The sequence below is a fragment of the Cavia porcellus genome, unplaced genomic scaffold (genome assembly GCF_034190915.1).
Source record: "Cavia porcellus strain 051 isolate PalLab524CR breed Dunkin Hartley unplaced genomic scaffold, mCavPor4.1 scaffold_22, whole genome shotgun sequence".
NCBI classification, from domain to species: Eukaryota; Metazoa; Chordata; class Mammalia; order Rodentia; family Caviidae; genus Cavia; species Cavia porcellus.
Genome location: NW_026947505.1, coordinates 40,403,772 through 40,423,140, shown reverse-complemented (window position 1 = coordinate 40,423,140; position 19,369 = coordinate 40,403,772). Strand labels below are relative to the sequence as shown.

Below are 19,369 nucleotides of genomic sequence, written 5' to 3'. Positions count from 1 at the left end.
TGAGAGAATTAAGTTTCTAATTTTTATAACACCCAGTCTGAAGTATTTGTTATGGCAATACAAAGAGATCAAGATAACATCCTTAAGTGAGTGTGGGAAGTCTCAGAATGAGGACAAAACAGGGTCCAGGGAAAGCTATTCACACATTACATACTGTAGTGCTGTTAGACTTCTCTGATTGGCCAGCAATGAATAGAAGACAAATAGGGCAGAAAAAGGAGAGTTCATGTAGTCTGAAGTAAAAAGCAGGTTAGGAGCTGCAGTGGGACCACCAACATGCAAAAAAGGCATGTGTAGGAGAAGGGCTACATTTGATTTAAAAGAGTGATTGCTAAGAAGCTGTGGCTGTTAAACAACAGCACAAAGATGAGGGAATAAGCTGGCAGATACTGAATGATCTTAAAATTCTGCCATTAGTGACGTCAGCTTCCCAGGAGATCCCAGGGATGGAAACACTGCACTTAGCGCAGTGCACTGTGCTTCTTTGCGATTTTCTCTGTTATAGATATTACTAATTCAGGAAAAGACAGTGTATTTTTCTAATATTGTATCTATAGAACTTACTATGATGGTCTGTACATGATACATACTAACCTGTGTCTGCAGAGTGACTCACTGATCGCATCAAGCGTAAGGAAGTCCTGGTGGCTCACACCTGTAATATCAGTAATCTGTGAGGCTGACACAGATCCTAAATTCTAGCTCCTCCTGGGAAACTTATCAATACCGTCTAGACATAAAAACAAGTACATAAATAAAAAAGCTGCACATGAATCTCAGGGAGAAGGAACTGGGTTCAACAGCCAGTACTACCAACTTGCTCACAGTTTTATTTGTTTCCTTGTTTTTTAAACACACCTATTCAGAAGTCAGAAAACCCTTCAGAGGGCCGTACTGAGTTGTTCTAGTCAAGTAAGGCCCGTGACAGGGAGATGAATGGATTGAAAGGATCAGGTTTTCAGCTTCTGTTTCCCGACTCTCAGCCCAATCTCCATAAAAATCTACTTGGTGCCTCAGAGCTCCTGATGTGAGCAGCCACAGTGAGTAGAAGCTCCCAGGTTTGCACTTATCAGTCTACACATCAGTTGACATTCATTGGTGCTCTTCCCCCACTGCTGTCTGCAGTGTGTGATTTTGGTCAGGCTATCTTCAATCTTATCCATTTTTATTGCCCTTTAAGTCTATTAAACTCTGTGTCATTATACAAAACATTTCACAGTATCTCAGTGGAAAGCTGTTACACTCTCTATTGTTGTACATTTCACATTTTAAAGTTCAACAATCTCTGATATTTATTTGAAATTATAATGGCACACAGTTTTTTTTTTCCAGAAAAGCAATTGGATCAGCCTAGCATCATCAGATAAAAAGATTTCTTAACTTTTCAATGATGCTAACAAAATTCAATTTTGAAAATTATTTTGACATTAAGAAGTAATTTCTTAGGGAGTTTGAAAGGAACACAACAACAGCTTACTGGTAAGTTCACGTTTTTTCCGCTGAAAATGTTCAGCATGCTTATTCCTTATTGTTTCTTCTGAAAATAATTTCTAAGAGATATTTTTTAAGCTCATCAGAGCTTTTAATAATGTATGTTTTTATATCAAAAACAAAATAGTAGTTACTCAAAAAGTCATTTAAACATAGGTCTTAAAGTATTGGTTAAGAACTGTTTTGTGTGGTTGCTGCTAATAATGTGGTAACATATGCAAAGACAACATGAGCTTGGAGATGTTCAGAGCAATTCAGAAAAACCACAAAGATATTTTTCAAACTGACTTTTGGTTTTGAACTCCAATTCCCCTCTATAGTTTTCAATGAACACTAAATGCCAATTTATATTAATTGGATGAGAATAGAAAGTAGCCTTTCAACCTTATCCTTCATTAAAAAAGAAAGACAAAAAAATGGATACTTTGTGATTTATGCTTTGAATTATTTTCTATTTCTCATTACTGGTTTTCATTATAATCAAAGATATGCTACACAGAAACACTGAAAACTCTCCTTTCTTGTTGCCAAAGGCTGGATAATACAATTACAGGGAAAGGTCCAATAGCCCCACACTAATTAGTCACTCCATGGGTCTGAGCCTTGTCACCCCACGTCCCTCCCACCTCCGGCCTAGGACCTTCTCAATGCTCATTAGGACATAAGCCAGAGGGAGCACAACAGGGGTGGAGGAGGAGATGACACATTGATTTTGCTGCATGTTAGTCACAGCAGTAAATGATTTATATGTGAGGAGAAGAGGTTATCGCTGTTTGAGCAAGTGAAGTTTAGGATTCCATTTATCCATGCTTCCCCTTTCTTAAATAAAAAGGATACAGGGTAATCAAAACTATGCCCATTAAAACCATGCCAAAATTATGTTTTAAATTGTAAGCTTTGCAAAAAATACCCCAGTATCATTTAATATATATTTCATCACTTAAAGCAACTATAAACAAATACATCTACATGTACTTATTATATATATATATATATATGCACATACATGTGAATATATATATATATATATGCACATACATGTGAATATATATATAGGGTTATTTCAACAAAATTATTTGCAAGTCATAGCATATGCTTTAGAAAATTATTGGGGTGATGGTTAATAAACATAACTTTCTCATGTGATTATATAAAGTAAAAGATGAAACTTCAAAGATAATAATTTACATGCTGTCTTCATCCTAAAGACATTTTACTTCAAAATGACATAGCCCTAAGGGGGAACAATAGGAAGCCTGCAGATTTTTAACCAAATTCCTCATTTTATACATCATGTCTCTCTTATTATGTTCCACTTCATTGAACTCGAGAAGAATCATTATTATTGTCAAAAAAGATTTCACTAAACATCCCAAGAAAAATATTTTGCAGCAATAGGACCAATTTTAAAACAACACCACTAAAGAAATGCTAAAGAAAAGTTAAAAACATCTTTGCATTCTGTTATACTTTGGATATCATGTATTCCCCCAAGTTCTATGAGTTAAAGGCTCAGTCATTAGCCTGTGGCACTATTAAGAAGCAATGAAACTCTTAGAAAGTGGAGACTAATGGGAGGAAGTTAGGTCACAGGTACATGTCCATGAAGGGAACTGCTTGGCTGCCATGACATAAACAGTGTTTTATAGTACGCTGCTACAGGGCCAAAGTAAGTGACTGTGGACTAAGACCTCTGCAAAAATGAGTTAAAATGAATTAGTCCTGCTTTTAAATTGATTTCTCAGGCATCTTATCACAGTGATAGAAAGCAAATCAATTCCTCTTCTCCTATTCATTGTTGGTTGGCCTACACCATTCTGTCATCCTTTTATGTCCATGTTTCTATCTGATGTTTCTTAATCTTAATACAGTTGAATGCAATGATCTTTGGATGATCTATCTCTTCCCCAGTCTCTCTGCTCCATATCAAGGGGCCCACATTTTCTGAAGACCTTCTTTCTGTGTCATTCGATGGCCAAAGGTGGAAGGAAAAATGAATGACAAAAAGTAATGGAACTAAGACTCAAACCCTTTTATTCAAAAGTACCCTATTTTTAAAGGTCGAGTTTTCATGAACTTATCATATCAAAATATCCCGCTTGGCCCTACCTCCAAAAACTTTAATTTGGGCTTAGGTTTCACATGAGTAAATTTGCAGGGGACATATTTGTTAGATCACCTAGAAACCATTCAGCTAAATTGTGGATTTTCTTTGCCCTCTAACGGAGTTCTGGGCTGTGAGTCCCTAAACCAGTGATGGCAAATATTTCTGATAGCTAGCTGTGGCAAGCATGCCATAGGTTCACCACCACTGCCCTACACGATGCCAGGATGTGTAAGAGGAAAGGAAGTACTAGTCGGGCTTTACAACAATAAGGAAGAAACAGGCCTAGACAGGCATTCATATTTATTTTTTTAAACAACTGTCACAGAGATAAACAGTTTCACTTCTTTGCTGTAAATTCCTTAAGCTTCTAGCCTTAGGTTTAAATTTCAGCTATAAATACACCACATTGTTACTTATGTCAGCTCCTCTTTCATGATCTGGAGATGTTATTCCTGTGCATATGCATGTGAAAGAATTCTTTCTGTCCCAATAAATAAGAAACAACTCTCCTCATTAATACCAGTATTCAAGGTGCCTGCTTGAGCTGCCCTCCAGACGCCAACTAGTAAAAAGACACTGGACATCTGTAGGGTTCAGGAAAAATTCTTAGACTCTGAAACTTCACAGTAAAGATTAATATTTTTATTCAGGAGAAATAATGTGAAGAGCACAGACTACCCAAAAACATCCCTGGAACCCGTGGCTTCCAAACTCAAGTTTATGCAGAGCACAAGGCCAAAAGTCAGAGAAATAAAATAGGTCAGGTCAGGTCAGCACAAGGTCATGTCAGAGAAACAAAATACATTGGTAGTATGCATGGGGGTGATGACTAGGAACTCTCAACTTTGAAACATTATTCCAAAATTACTGATAATTATTACTACTAAAGAAAACATTATTGTAAGTTTGTTTACCAGTATTAATTCATGACAAACTTCCTTTCCAATTATTGGCAATATTTTCCATTGTTATAATTTAAATGTGCTCAGGGCATTCTTAGTAGCATGATGAAAATTAAATTTTGTGCCATCCTGCTCCATTCTGCCTTAACTGTGAGTCATCACTTTGTTGATCATATCCAAGCTACATATACTTAACAGAGAAGCTCAACAGAGGCTTATTTGATGTCTTTGCGTTATGTTGATAGGACAAAATACCTGACATACACATAAAAAGAGAAGTTTATTTTGACTCATGTTTTCAGAAGGTTCAGTCCATGGTTGGATGGTTCCAAGGCAGAAATAGGATGGCAGCAGGTGCGGCAGAGAAAAACAGCTAACCTCACAGCAGCCAGAAAGCAGAAACAAAAGTAAGCAGCCAAGTCAGACATGTGGCTCACATCTGGGAGTCCGACACAGAAGGACTACAAGTTCTAAGCCTAGCATGAACAACTAACTTAGCAAGCGCCTGTCTCACAATAATAAAAAAGGGGATGGCTAGGTATATAGCTCAACTGTGAAAGGCTTGGGTTTAATCTCCAGTCCTAGAAAAAAAATGGAAAGAAAGAAAGAAAGAAAGAAAGAAAGAAAGAAAGAAAGAAAGAAAGAAAGAAAGAAAGAGTCTGAGAGATACGGAGAGGCTAGATATTAAAAAATGTGCTTTCAAGACAATCTTGTTTGTTGTTCTTCCAACCAAGTGCCACCTCCTTTCAGCACATTTAACTATGAACTCACCAATAGTTTAATTCATTGATGATTGTAATACACCGATGATCCAATCACTTTCCTAAAACCCAACCACATCAACATTTTGGTATACATTTTTGTTTCTAATCATAAGAATAAATTTACAGAACTCCTTGGAGGGCAGAAAAAGGGTCCCCAAGTGTGAGACCAACCTTCTGTGTCCCTTTTAGATAGAAGCTACTAAAACTCCTATATTACACATAAGGCTAGGCATTTAGAGATACAATAACCCCAACCCAAGGCACAGAAAATATGCTCAAAGCTTGCCAACAGATGCCTGAAACTGTAGACAGAATCAACCACGTATTTAACAGAGATGGATCCTAAGTGACTAATAGGATGGAAGGTATATTATGCTTGGATATGGTGGACAACGGGCTGATTTATGATCTAAGAAGAAAGGAGCAGGATGGCACAGGATTTTATTACTCTTTTCAAAATAAAACTTTCCATATATTTTCAGATTGCAGATGATGGTAGGTATGTGGAATAATAAAAAGAGAAGCCATGGATAAAACAGTGATGACAATGATACATAAAATGTAATATGGGTCACCTCCTACTTTGGTAGGGAGTGAGTAGAGTCTACATAGGAATCAGTAAATAAAGGAGTTTCTGACAGACAAGCCCATCACAGGCATGGCCAGCAAGCCTGGACTGCCATTATGAACAAGATAAAAAGAAATCTCTAAGATCTAGTCATGTTAATTTCTTTTCAACTACAGAAAGTGCAGTTGGCTGAAAGATGTCTTTGACAAATCAATATCCATCAAGAATTTCAGAACTTGAATGTTTATGGTAATAGAGTTCCTAAAGATATAACTAAAGATTAGGAGATGAATCCTCCTGGATTTAGGTTAATCCATCCTAAATCCAAAAACTGATGTCTTTATAAAAAAGACAGAGGATTCAGAGGAAAAAGGAGGGAAGTATATAGGGGCAGAGGAAAAGGGAGGAAGGTGTATGGAGACAAAGTCAGCACTGCTGCAGCAAGTTCAGGAAATATAGGATTTCCAGAGCTAGGGGATGATGGGATGCAGAAGGGATTCCTGCCTGGAAGTTTCAGAGGTGGTAAAAACTCTTGACACCTTGAATTAAAAATTCTCTCCCCCTACACATGTAGACAATAATTTGATGTAGTTTTAAGCAATAATGTTTGTGTTGCCTCATTATGTCAGCCTGAGGAGGCTAAGAAAAGAGGGAAAATGTACTATGAGCAAAGGAAATAGGTTATGTAAAATGAAGGATTAAAGCCCGAGCAGATGGGAAAAAAATGAAATTAATTAAGACTGCAAGGTAAGGTGCTTTCAGACATATATATATATATATATATATATATATATATATATATCAGGTCTCCCCAAGAAGGTTATTCATTTTTCACTTTATAAAGTCAATATCATTTCCATATTTTTCCAGCATTTATTCAGAGAAATGCTAAGCTCCCTGAGGGATGGGAGTAGAGATAATTGCTAGCAGCACTTACTATACACATCCTCCTATTTCCAGCTCATTCTTGTTAGTGACATGCACACTGCTTTCTCTGGGACTGCAGAGATTACAACTGTTACACTGGTGTGATCGTTAACAGATCCTATCTTCAGTTATTATAGTTCTCCACATTTGATAGTAAATCTGTGGTCACCCTACTTACAGGTGCCCAGGGCACAAAGTAGGTATTCAATAAATGGTTGTTGAAGAACTTAATTTTAAAAATTAAAGTACCTTAAATTCTTAAAATTATTATATTCCAGATACTGCTCTTATTATTTTCACTATACAACATCACAGTGAGATAGGGAGTATAGGTAGTCTCATTTTATAAATGAAGTAACTAGAGTTCAAAAAGGTACATCATTATGAAAGATCAAAACATAACTACTAATTTGTCTCACACAAAACAGTAACTAATATTTGTGAGGAACAATACAAAGCATGATTGAAATATATGATAAATGTGTGAATTTTTTAAAAATTTAAAGACACATTGCAATTCATCCTCTCAAAATACTGTCCCTTGATTTGAACTTTAGTCCATAATTCTTGTCACATTCTGAAGCAGATATGGTGTCACCTTTCATGTCTTTAGCTGTACTGTCATGGCTCCCTGGAGGTCCTGAATGTACACAAAACATTTACCTTTCCTGGTAATTTTTACTTTGGGGAAGAACCAGAAGTTGCATTGTGCAAGGTAAATTTGGTTGCTGAAAATGCACATTAGTGTTTTACAAGTCTGCCTTTCCATAGATTGTGCTCAGTAGCAGTATTCAATAGATTTTTTATCACATCTTATAAAGACATTGACACAAGACTTTCAGAACTGCCAAAGAAAGTAGCAAGAATCATAGGACAAGTGTGCTCAAAGCAAATGGGAGTATTTTGAGGGAGAACTAATGGAAATGTCTTTTGCTGCAATACATTTTTCTTAGAATTTAAAAATGTACCAGATATTTCTATTACATCTTGAGCTGATGGTTCACAAATCTTTCTCAAAAATATCAACACACTTAATCTTTCTGATGAAGTTTGTTTCCTCTTCTAGACTCATGTTGAAGTTTAATCCCAAATACAACAGCATTAAAAGGTGAGGCCTTTTAGAGGTGATTGAAACATGTATGTTATTCACAAAAAATAGATTACTGCATTAACTAAGATGTACTAACCCAGTAGTTCTCTAGAACGTCACTGGTGTAAGTCTGCACTGACAGACTGAACAAACTGGAGTTTCACATTTATAGGTGATTGCATTAGCAAATGAAGCACCCACTTGAGAAGAACTGAGCTTTTCAAATGCAGGCCAACTTTCAATTTTATTTCATCCACACTGTCAGCCTATTGGTAATGCTACTCACAGTTAGAGAAGAGCTTCCCTTCACTTTGCAAACCTACATGCCAGTTATCTCTACAGATCCCCAAAGGCACATCGAAAGATACATTTTCCTAATTATCTAGTTGTCTCTTATTCCAGTAAAGTTCTCAATCATGACTAATAGTCTCAATCATGACTAATAGACCTAAAGGAACAGAGTTTACTCCTCCTGTACCTTTTTTCAGATAAGGACACAGTGTTGGTCCAACCTAGAAGATGTAGCAGCAAGCCATTATCCTACTATTAGAAGATAGCCTTCAGTCAACCTGGACCTTGCTGTTTGATTTTAGACTTTGTAGCCAGCATAACTATGAGAAATAAATTTCTGTTCTTTTTAAATTACTCAATCTCAGATAATTTATTATAGCAACACAAAAAGACCAAGACACACACCTAACAATGTCACCAACCTTGAGTAAAGTGTTTTGTTAAGAGTTTAACAGAACATTAAAATTTGACTAAACATAGTCCAAAGTATCAATAAGAACAAGATTGACCCATCCTAGATTTATAAAGTCCTGCTAATCTGTGTTTTGAATAAGCTAATGTGCAATTAAATTGAGCACCTGGGGTGAGGGCAAGAGCAGGCATAGCATTCAACCATTGACTTCTCAGGATCTATTTTTCTTAGCCAGATGAAATTCTCCACTCCGGACACAAAGGTTCAGATTCTCAAAACTTACACTTTCATCCTGCTAGAGAAAGTCCTATAGCATATGGACCCCTGCAGCACATGGTAAGCCATGACCCTGTTTGATTTTGGGTTCCTTGAGATATATGAGAGAGTCAAGTTTTCTCTTTTCTCAGAAAAATATTTGAAAACTGCCAGATGACACAGTAAATGTAATTAGGAACAAAGGAAGTGAAGGACAAGCTTATTCACAGCGTAAAGGGAAAAGTTTCATTCCGTCATGTAAACTTTTAAAATATATCATGACAACTATACAGAAATACTAAATTTTTTTAAAAAGAAAACATGTTGAACAAGTATAGAAAGAGAAAAAAATTGGCAGCTGTTTGTGTCAGACATTTACACACTACCAATATCCAAGGTAGCATCAATTATATCTTTATAGGGCAGATCTCTGAATTAACATACAAATAGTAATAATTCTTTATGCCCGAAAGCATGTGACATTTATAAGCTTTGCCTGGGTTGAGTGGTTCTGTAAAAGTACAACATGTTTAGATCAGCAAAAAGCAAATCCAGTGATGAGTTTTCAAGTAGGTGAAGAATTGATGAAATGCTCTGCTCCCTTGTTTTGTAGTCTAACACAACTCTTCTGTGCTACACCACCCAAAAAGAAAAATGAATAAAAGACACCAGCACACACAGAAGAATTCTTATTTAGTTTCACTTTCAAGATGAAAGAATTCAAAAGAAAATAAGGATTCATTAAACATAGTTTATTTTTCTAACACACAGATTTTATTGCAAAATCTCATGGCTAGAGGTATGGAAATAGGTCGGAGAACCTGCTGGAACTACTTATAAAATATTCAGGTTTCGGGAGGAAAACTATTAAAATATAGGATAACAATCTACTCCAAATAAGGTTGAAAAAAAATTAGATGAATAAACATTCACATAACAAAGACAAAGTACTGGATCCTACTACCTACACTGTATGCATGATATATCTGTATCTACTAATGATCTGTGTGCATGTCTATACACTCTGACACCAGTTGTCCATGCTTGCTTTCTAATTGGAGCACATTATGTCAAATCTGTCTTTTAACAATTTTGTTTTTAACTATTTTAACGATACACGATTATGTGATTGAAGTATAATAATTATAATTTTATAACTACCATGCAAGTTTGAAATATTATATTCATTCCTTCAGGCATTTTTGAGCATTTATTATGTGATGACAACTGTACTACTCTTTGGGTATTAAAAAAGCAAAAGTGGCCATTAAAACAATGTATGATAGCTGTCAGTCCCCTCAAAAAATAAATAGTTTTTTCCTTTACCTAGCTAAGTTGATTCTTAAGTTTGTATAGGAAAATAAACACACAGGATTATGTAGAAAAACATAGCAAGGAAAGGTACTTGCCATGAAGTAAACACAAAACAAAGCCTCTATATTAAACACCTTTGACGCTGGAATAGTAACAGAGACTCAATGCAACAATACACAATATCTGGAATCTACTAAAAGATTGTATCTATATTCTTTTTCTGTTTTTCATCCTCTAGCTCTCCCAGGTCTCCCTAATCTTCAAACTCATTGTCCCCTTTCCACTTAAAAAAAGCTCTATTTCTATAGTTTTTTTCAATTTTACACCTTTTTTCTTCTCCTCCCTTCTCATTCCCCCATTCATGTTTCTTTCCACATTTGAGATTGTAAGGGTTCTTTATAGTACAGGAAAGTAAGAAACAAACCAACATCCATCCACAGATGATATATAAAATCTGTGAGCAAAGAGAATGACAAAGAAGTTTATCAATTTATATGATGTGATAATTTTCCTAAAAGAAAAGAAAAAAAATATGTACCTTTAATGATATTTTTTTAGAGCAAAGGCAATTATGAATATAGTTGGGTAGTTATTTGTTTTTGTAAAAGGAAACAAAAAAAGATAAGATCGAAACCAGTGAGAATGCTTATCTAACATAGGGTAAAGAGACTGAGTGAAGGGATCAGAATAAGATCCACGTTTTCCTAAATATATTTTTATGTACAGTTTGATTTTTTAGCCATAAAAATATATTTTGTAATGAAAAATGGAAGTTAAACACAAAATCAAACTTTACAATCAAGTATTGTAAAAAAATAAATGATTAAAACATATCACATTAATAATTATGGATAAAAAATAAATCAACTAACTTTTAAACATAATATTCTGTATATCATTTTGTAAAAATAAAATAACTGAAAAGAAAATCTGTACATAATTTAGCATGCTATTCCCAATAGTACAAGTGTAGGAATTCTGAAATTAATTGTATGTATGTTAAGACAGATAAAATTATCAAACATACTGATATTTTTGGAAACCAAGTTTCTCACAGTGGCAGAAGGAACAGGGAAAGTGAGAAACAACTACTTGGTGTTGAGTTTGAAACATAAATGTGTATTTATGAATTTGAAAAACATACTTTTTATTAGGAAAAATATTCCAAACTTATTCACAAGCATCAGACTGACACTAAAGAACATGCACCTTTCAACAATTATCAACATGGGCTCAACCATTTTATCTGTATCATGATCCACTTCCACTTTCTATATTACTTAAAGTAAATCTCAGATTACTTACTCAAAATATGGGATAAGCAATTATCTGTAGGATATAAAGATCTTTTTAGAAACGAATAGAATATCATAATGCTAAAATATCTCACATTAGTCTTTAATGTCATCAAATGTCACTCTGTTCATAAATGTAATTGTTTTCAAATTCATTTTAATCAAGATCCACATAGGGTCTGTATTTTGTGATTGGCTAAAATATGTCTTAGCTCTTTTTAAAGTGTTGTTTATTATGATATGATTTGGATACCAGGAAAGTCTTTCTTTAAAAATATAAAAGTCAGCAGTTTTTAATAGCTACAAAATTGTAGTAATAACAAAATTCCAGAATATTTTGACTTGTATTGCTCTTGATAATTCCCTTCTCATTTTGTCTCTATAATTAATCTTTCAATAAAATTGGATGAATCCTCTTATAGAATCTGTGATTATTTAAATTTTACTGATTGCATCTGGTTGGTATTTTAAGACAAGTTTCTCCAGTGTTCTTAGTTCTTAAAAATTTGCAGGTAGATCTGGACACTTGGACTGGTTTTGTTATGGTAGGATGACTTTATGGATGCTGCTCAGATCACAAGCAAGAAATCTGATATGGATGTGGCCGAATCTGGTTGAATCTGAGTATCTTATTTATTTTGTGGTGTTCAAAGCTGTGGATCCTGCAACAAGATTCTCAAATTCACTAAGATTGTAAAATATCATTTTTTCTCCAACAATTAGATTAAATATTTCTATAAATATTTCCTCAACTACAATTTTACTACCCAGTCATAAATTTTGGTAGAGAGAGATACTGAACACTCTACACTTTGTTTAGGGAATTTTAAATTGAACTGATTATAAGAATGAAAGAATATGAGTTCTTAATGAGTATCATTAAGAAATTATTCATGAACATATTAATGATTTCAGTCCATTGCCATTATTATTTGTTTTGGTACTCATCGCTAGCTAATTGGAACTTCTTCAAATGGGCTCCAGAGTCACAGCAGAGGTACAGTAGACTTTAATAACTTCATTGTTATCTTGAATGATACAATATTTCAGTCTGAGCAACATTTCTAAATCTTATCCAAGAAATGTAATCATCCATATTGCCAAAATAAAAATGGTATTTAAATACAAATGTTGAATGGTAGATTATTATTATTATTGGATTTGTCAATATTTTTTAGTTTTTTCAGGGACCAGAGCTAGGATATGCTGTCTTCCTTTATAATTTTATCAAATTTTTATCAGTACATATTTGCAGTACATACAATTGACAATTTTCTTGGGATATATGCACATAATACACTTGTTTCTTTTTTAATCACTTTCACTTTCCTCCCTCTGTCTCTAATTTCCCTTTCTGCATTTTTATTATTTTTGTTAGTTTTAATCTTAGCTCATGTTTATACCATAAAATGAATACATTCATTGAGTTTATTAGGCTACTGTAGAGGGCATATCCTTATTCTACTTATTCCCGTTCCACTCACCTTCATTAATTGCTCTTGGTCTCTTGGACCCCTTCCTTTGTCTCCTTCTATCCATTCTTTAATATTCTCTTTGCACTTTGCCTTCCTTAAATGAAAATACTATATGGTATTTAAGCTTATGTGTGTATTTCAATTCATATAACACTGTATTTATCTACAAAATGTCTAAAATTTGTCCCACCTTATAGGCCAGTAATTTTACAATCTATGCAGATTCCACAAATTTTTATCAAAGGTATGCTGAAGAGTATACTGGATGTTTTGAGCTTTTCCCTAGTGTTAATTGTTGTGCAATAAATGTTAGTATATATGTATCACTGCCATGTGATGTTGTGAGCTCTTTGGGGGAAACATCTAGAAGGGATTTAGCGGGGTCATACAGAATTTCTAATTTGGGGTCTTCACCATAGTGTACCAGTTTACATTCCCACCAACAATGTAGGAGACTTTATTTTTCAGCAGAGCCTTGGTAGCATTTGTTAATTTTTTATTTCTTGATGGTTGCCATTCTTTTTTGAGTAAGACAGAATCATAGTGATGTTTTAATTTGCATTTCTCTAATGGCCAGAGATGTTGAGTATTTCTTCGTATATTTGTTGGTCATTTTTACTTCTTGCTCTGTAACATGTCTGTTCTTTCACTAATGCACTTCTTGACAAGGACTTTTATTTTTTGTGGTCTAATTATTCTTCTTCTTTGTACATTAGTCTTTTGTCTGAGGAATAGCTTACAAAAAAATTTTTTCCCCATTCTGTAGGTTGTCTCTTTACTTTTCTAATTGATTCTTTTGCTGTATGAAAGCTTTTTAATTTGATGTAACTCATTAGCTGAGTCTTTCCATAGTTTCTTCTTAACTGCAGTTTTGTTTCATCATTTTAAAGATTAAATATATAATGATTTCAGTCTATCAGAAACTCAGTGATACCTTGGTAGTCAGAAAACTCCAAGCTTGAACTTTGCACTACTCGAACAAGTTTAAAAAACATTTTTGGGTGTTTATAATTGTGTTTGATAGTCAACTGAAGATCAGAATTGAAAAAAAAACTTGTCTGGGTTGTGTGTTATTTGTGGTGTCTTGCTATAGACACAAAAAAGTGATGCTTTAGTCTAAGCACTGCTCTCAACCCAAAGAAAATATAATACTTCTGTTAGTGTGTTAAAACATGTACCATTGTGCTATTTTCTTTTCTTTTTTGTGCTTAAGTAGCATAAAATATCATAACCATGGCTCTAAAGAAAGTTAGTAATAGCAGTAAAGGGAAGAGTAAAACTGTGAAAAACACAAAAATAGAGTTAAAGAAAGAAATCAGTGCAAAATTTATTAAAATCCTAGAAAAGTGAATTTATAATCTTTGGTCTTTAAAACAAATTACTTCATTTTTCAGTATTTCTTATAAGAGAAATATGTTCAATTCTCAAATTTTTAGCATTCAAAAATGAATGTGGAATAAATTGTGTGTGACAACAGAGTAATCACTGTATTTCTAATTTATATTCAGTAGAAACACTTTACAAAACCTATTTTATCTTTTACTATAATTTTCTTTTATCTTGTTTAGAATATTAAGGATTAAATATTTTTAACGTGATATAATTACTTATCACTTTGACCTTCACTATTTACAAACCAATTTCAAAAGAATGCAAAAAAAATTTACTTTAGAGAAGTTTTTCTTATTGTTGTCTGGTTTGTTTTGTTTTGGTCTTACATTAAACCATATTTTAAACACTGTAAGTGTGGCTATGCTTTCAATTAGAGATTCATCTTATTCATTTCTTCATAGCAATTACATTTTAAAATATTCATTCCTGTTTTATAATTATGTACAATGCTTATCAGTTTATCAGGTCAAACTTGCAAAACATAAATCTATAAAAGAAGTTTTTACTCTAACTCTGTCTATTTTAGTCTAGTTGTTTTCTCAAAAAAGGAATTTTAAATAAACCTGTAACACCCAAAATAAAGAATCTTAAAAATTCAATAGTAAGGAAACAAGAAAATTAATTTAAAAAAAAGGACAAAGATCTTAACAGAAGTCTCACCAGAAGATACACAGATGGCATATGAAAGGTGCTCCACATAATATTTCATAAAAAATTAAACGAAATGAGATACCACTTCACACCAGCAAAATGACCCAAATCTAGATCACTGACAACACCAAATGCAACTAAGGATATGGAATACTGGAAACTCTCACTGCCAGTAGGAATGCAGAATGTTACAGTCACATGGAAGATAGTTTAGCAGTAGTTTCATAAACTTAATTGTTACTATACAATATAGGAACTATGCTCCTTGATTTTTACTCAATAAATTTGGAAACTCATGTCTGGAGAAAATCATGGATATGGTTGCTTACAATAATTACAGCCATATATGCTAAAATTACACACAACCAAGATTTTCTTCGGTAGTAAATGGAAACATAACAAGCTATATGACATCCAGACAATAGAATATTATTTAGCTCCATAAAAAATAGTTACAAAGCCAAGAAACGATAGGGAAGAAACTTAAATATACATTACTAAGTGGAAAAACCAATTGAAGAGACAATATACTTTATGATTTCAGCTATAGGACATTCTAGAAAAGGCAGAATTGTGAAGACGGTAATACTATCAGTGATTTTCAGGAATTAGGGTCAGAGAAGAAATAAATAGGTAGACAACAAAGAATTAATAGGGCAATGAAAATTCTCTATATGACACTATAATGATAGTTAAATATCACTGTATATATGTCCAAACCAATAAAATAAAACACCAAAAATGACCTTTAATATATAGACATTATGTGGTTATAATATATCGTTAGTTTTATCAGTTACTAAAAATATACTACTACACTAGAGTGAGGAGTACTGATAATGGGGCAGGCTGTTCTTATGGACGGATACAGAAAAGGTGGGAAGTTTCTATAGCTTTCTTTTACTATGACACCAAAACCGCTCTAAAAACTAAAGCCAAAAAATCTACAAAAAATAATTTAGGCCAAGGATATAGCTCAGTGGCACAAGTGTCTGCCTGGCAAGTGCAAGATCCTGAGTTCAATTTCTGGTACCAAAATGATGATGATGATGATGATGATGATGATGATAATAATTATAATTATAATAATAATGTGGGGACAATTAATTGAAAGGCATTGGAATATGGACTGCATAAGAGTTATCACTGCAATGATGTTAAATTTATTCAGTTTTAGTTGGTGTTGTGACTATATAGCACATTCTTATGCATATACAGATTAAAGTACTTAAGACTGAAATTTCCAGCTGCCTGCATCACAGTTAACACATTCAGAAAAGGAGCTAAGAAAAGAAAGTAGAGAACATTGTAGAAAGGAGGAAGAGGAGAAAGGAAATGTTTGTTATTTAAGAATCTGAGTAAAGGTCATAAAACTATCTGCTACATATTTTTATTTCAACTTTGTAAGTTAGACTCTTTCATCATAAAGATGTGGGAAATATTTACTTCAGTTAACACATGAAAGGAACAGTTGAAAATAAGTATAGTTTTAAAATAAATAGTTTTAGCAGAAAAAACTTTCTATATGCAACATTCTACCTCCTATGAATGAAGCTGTCTAACCTATTTCTACATTTCACTTAAAAGCTAACCTAAATTATATATTATGGTATATTATTGTTATCCGAGACACTGAATAGGCTGAGGCTGGAGAATCCTAATTTGGGGCCAGTCTGGACAATTTAACCAGATCTTGTTTCAAAATAAGACTTTTTAAAACCCAGTGATAATACCTCAACAGAGAATATTTGCCTAGCATACATGAGGACTTGAGTTCAATCCACAGTAAAAAAAACACACATATACAGAGAAAAAAAATCAGAGAGACAGAGATGGTGAGACAGAAGGATAGAGAGAGAGATAAAGGGACCAGAGAGAGAGAGAGAGAGAGAGAGAGAGAGAAGAAAGAGATCAGAGAATTAAAGCAAAATCCAAAATTTTGCTTATAAAAAAATCTTTGCTTTCGTAAATCAGAAAGCTATTGTACATATACAGATTACCATTATAGTAAATTAAGTATCATAGTCATAGAATGTTGCAAGCGGATTAAAGTTTAGCAGTTTATGATAACTTTGAGAAGAAACAAAAACAAATATACTGACCAAAACCAATGACTTGGCAGATTCCTAAAACCAAATTAGTGCTTAGCTTAACAAATTGCATTAAGGGCCAGGCATATTATAGCTCAGCAACACAGAGCCTGCCTTGGCAAGCACGAGGTCCTGAGTTTGACTCCTGGTTAAAAAAAAAAAGCACAAATTACCAATGTAAAAGGCAAAATTAATGAATGTTTTTCTTCATCAGGGAGGCAAAGAAAGAACTGCAACTGAAGAGCTTCTTAAATAATTAATGACAAAATGTTGGTCACATCTTGAATTTAATACCTATATGAACTTGTACACAGGAGACAATGTAATAAGAAAGTCAATTAATATCCTCCCCAATCAATAAAAATGGGAAAATGAGGGAGAAATACATCCATTAAAATTCACATACAAAGTATACACAGAAAACTACATTATGATAAACAGCTAACGGGAAGTAAACTGTTAAAAGATACTTGGCAGAATATCTTAGAAATTTCATATAAGAGCTAAAAAACATATTCATATGGATGTGCATTGCAAAAATGGTATGAAACATGGAACCCATCTAAACATTCATTAATACCAGATTGGCTGTCACTCATACCTTTGGTTGGTAAACATCTGTTATAATTCTAGATAACTTCATATAGAAGATATTCTTAGTTTTCACTGAAATCAGAACTTAACACATGCCTGTTAAGTAAAGAAAAACAGTAATGCTAAAAATTGTTCGAAGTACCACATTTACTAAAGATTTTATCCACTATTTTGATCCCCAATAACTATGCTGTCTAATAAATATTTTGGCACATGATTAGCACTTTATCAAAAGCTGTTTCATTTGTTTTCTGGGTACCAGGTAACTGAGTTAATGTATTTTCTAGTTTTCTTTGGATGTTGAATTGGCCACAATGACTCATTTTTGCCAGTAGACTATGAACAGAAAAGATATCTGCCACTTTCAGCCCAAAGCATGCTTTCTAATGCTGTACTTGAATATAAACAAACAGGCAAGGAAACTATAATAAATGGTTGATCAAAGGTAGCTCAATGGCTAAGGATTGATGACCAAACTATAAATATGCAGAAAAATTCAACTATAAACTAGGAACACACATCTTATGGTTTGGAATATACAACCAAAACTTAAGTGCATCTGTCCGGCAAAGCAAATTACATCATCAGGCTTTTTAGTTATCATCAAGCTTTATAGAGATTATTCTGTACAGCTAAAGTCTAAACATGACATCAAATATTGAAGCAAAATGCAGTGGATTAAAAGGGAAATTTTTTGTTTTAAACAAACTATAAATTTAACAGATGCCATTTTAGGGAACAAATTTATCAGATTATTAGATAAATGTTGAGTACACTGCCTTTCAAGAACTTTTTTGATGTTCATTTAAATGTTTGCTTGTTTTTACTTATCTATGTTACTTCCCTTATTCTTCAGTTTCATTTGTGTCATTTATTATCAATCTTCGTTTTTGAGTATTAGCTATCTTCACATTGCTTATGTTTATATAACAATTTTGATCTTCTTTTAAAACATTCTTAAATCCAATTTCGTATTATCATACCTCCTTAGCAAATACTGCAGACTTCCAATCTACTGCTCCAAGAAACAAAATAGTAGGTTTTCCTGAAAGTAAATTGAGACTTGTAATAAGTACCATTGAATGGTTGCCATGACAACATCCAATTCTTCTTTAAGAAAAGATATAATAAGGCATTCATTAGGAAAGTCAGTCTTAGATAACAGTAAGAATGTGTGTGTGTTGTGTGTGTGTGTGTGTGTGTGTGTGTGTGTGTGTGTGTGTGTATCTTAATCATCTGGATCAATAGCTGGCTTTTAAACTGATCAAGCAATTTTACTTACATTTTCTGACCTTCACAAAATTTCCTTGAGATGAACATTACGGATGACCAAAGACACAAAGATATGTGTAACTTACTCAAAAAAGAAACAGCCGAATTTGAAGCTGGTTTTTTAAATTTTATCCTTTCCTTTTCTGAATAAATTAAGAGTGAATGAAAGTACCTATTATATAATTAACACATAAAAATCTTGCTTTGCCTTATAATCAAAGCAGTCATTAAAAGTAGAACTTAGATGTACTTAAAATAAACTTTTTAATAGTTCTACATGTCACAAAGGTAGTTCCTTTAATGATACAGGCTGTTCAAATTCGGGAATGACAAAAATGAGCAGCATCAGGAATACTGTGAAATAAAGATTGCAGCCAGCGAATTTAGGCCAACAAGATGGAAAAATTGAAAAACTGCCTCCTGTCACAACATTCTTGGATTAGGTCAAAGAGTTGCTTGCCTTCCTCCTTTAATACAAA

General features: G+C 33.5%; 1 protein-coding gene across 4 annotated transcripts in view; it reads right to left on the bottom strand.

Annotated features, from left to right (window-relative positions):
• Positions 1-19,369, bottom strand: part of Prkn (parkin RBR E3 ubiquitin protein ligase) — a 1,262,552-nt gene that overhangs the window by 870,627 nt on the left and 372,556 nt on the right. Inside the window, exon 4 of one of the 4 annotated variants that reach the window (XM_063233337.1) lies at positions 17,626-17,714. The exons of the other annotated variants lie outside the window; for them this stretch is intronic. Coding sequence (XP_063089407.1) covers positions 17,626-17,667 — 42 coding nt within the window. The 5' untranslated portion in view covers positions 17,668-17,714. The remainder of the gene's footprint in view (positions 1-17,625; positions 17,715-19,369) is intronic. 4 annotated transcript variants of the gene reach the window in all.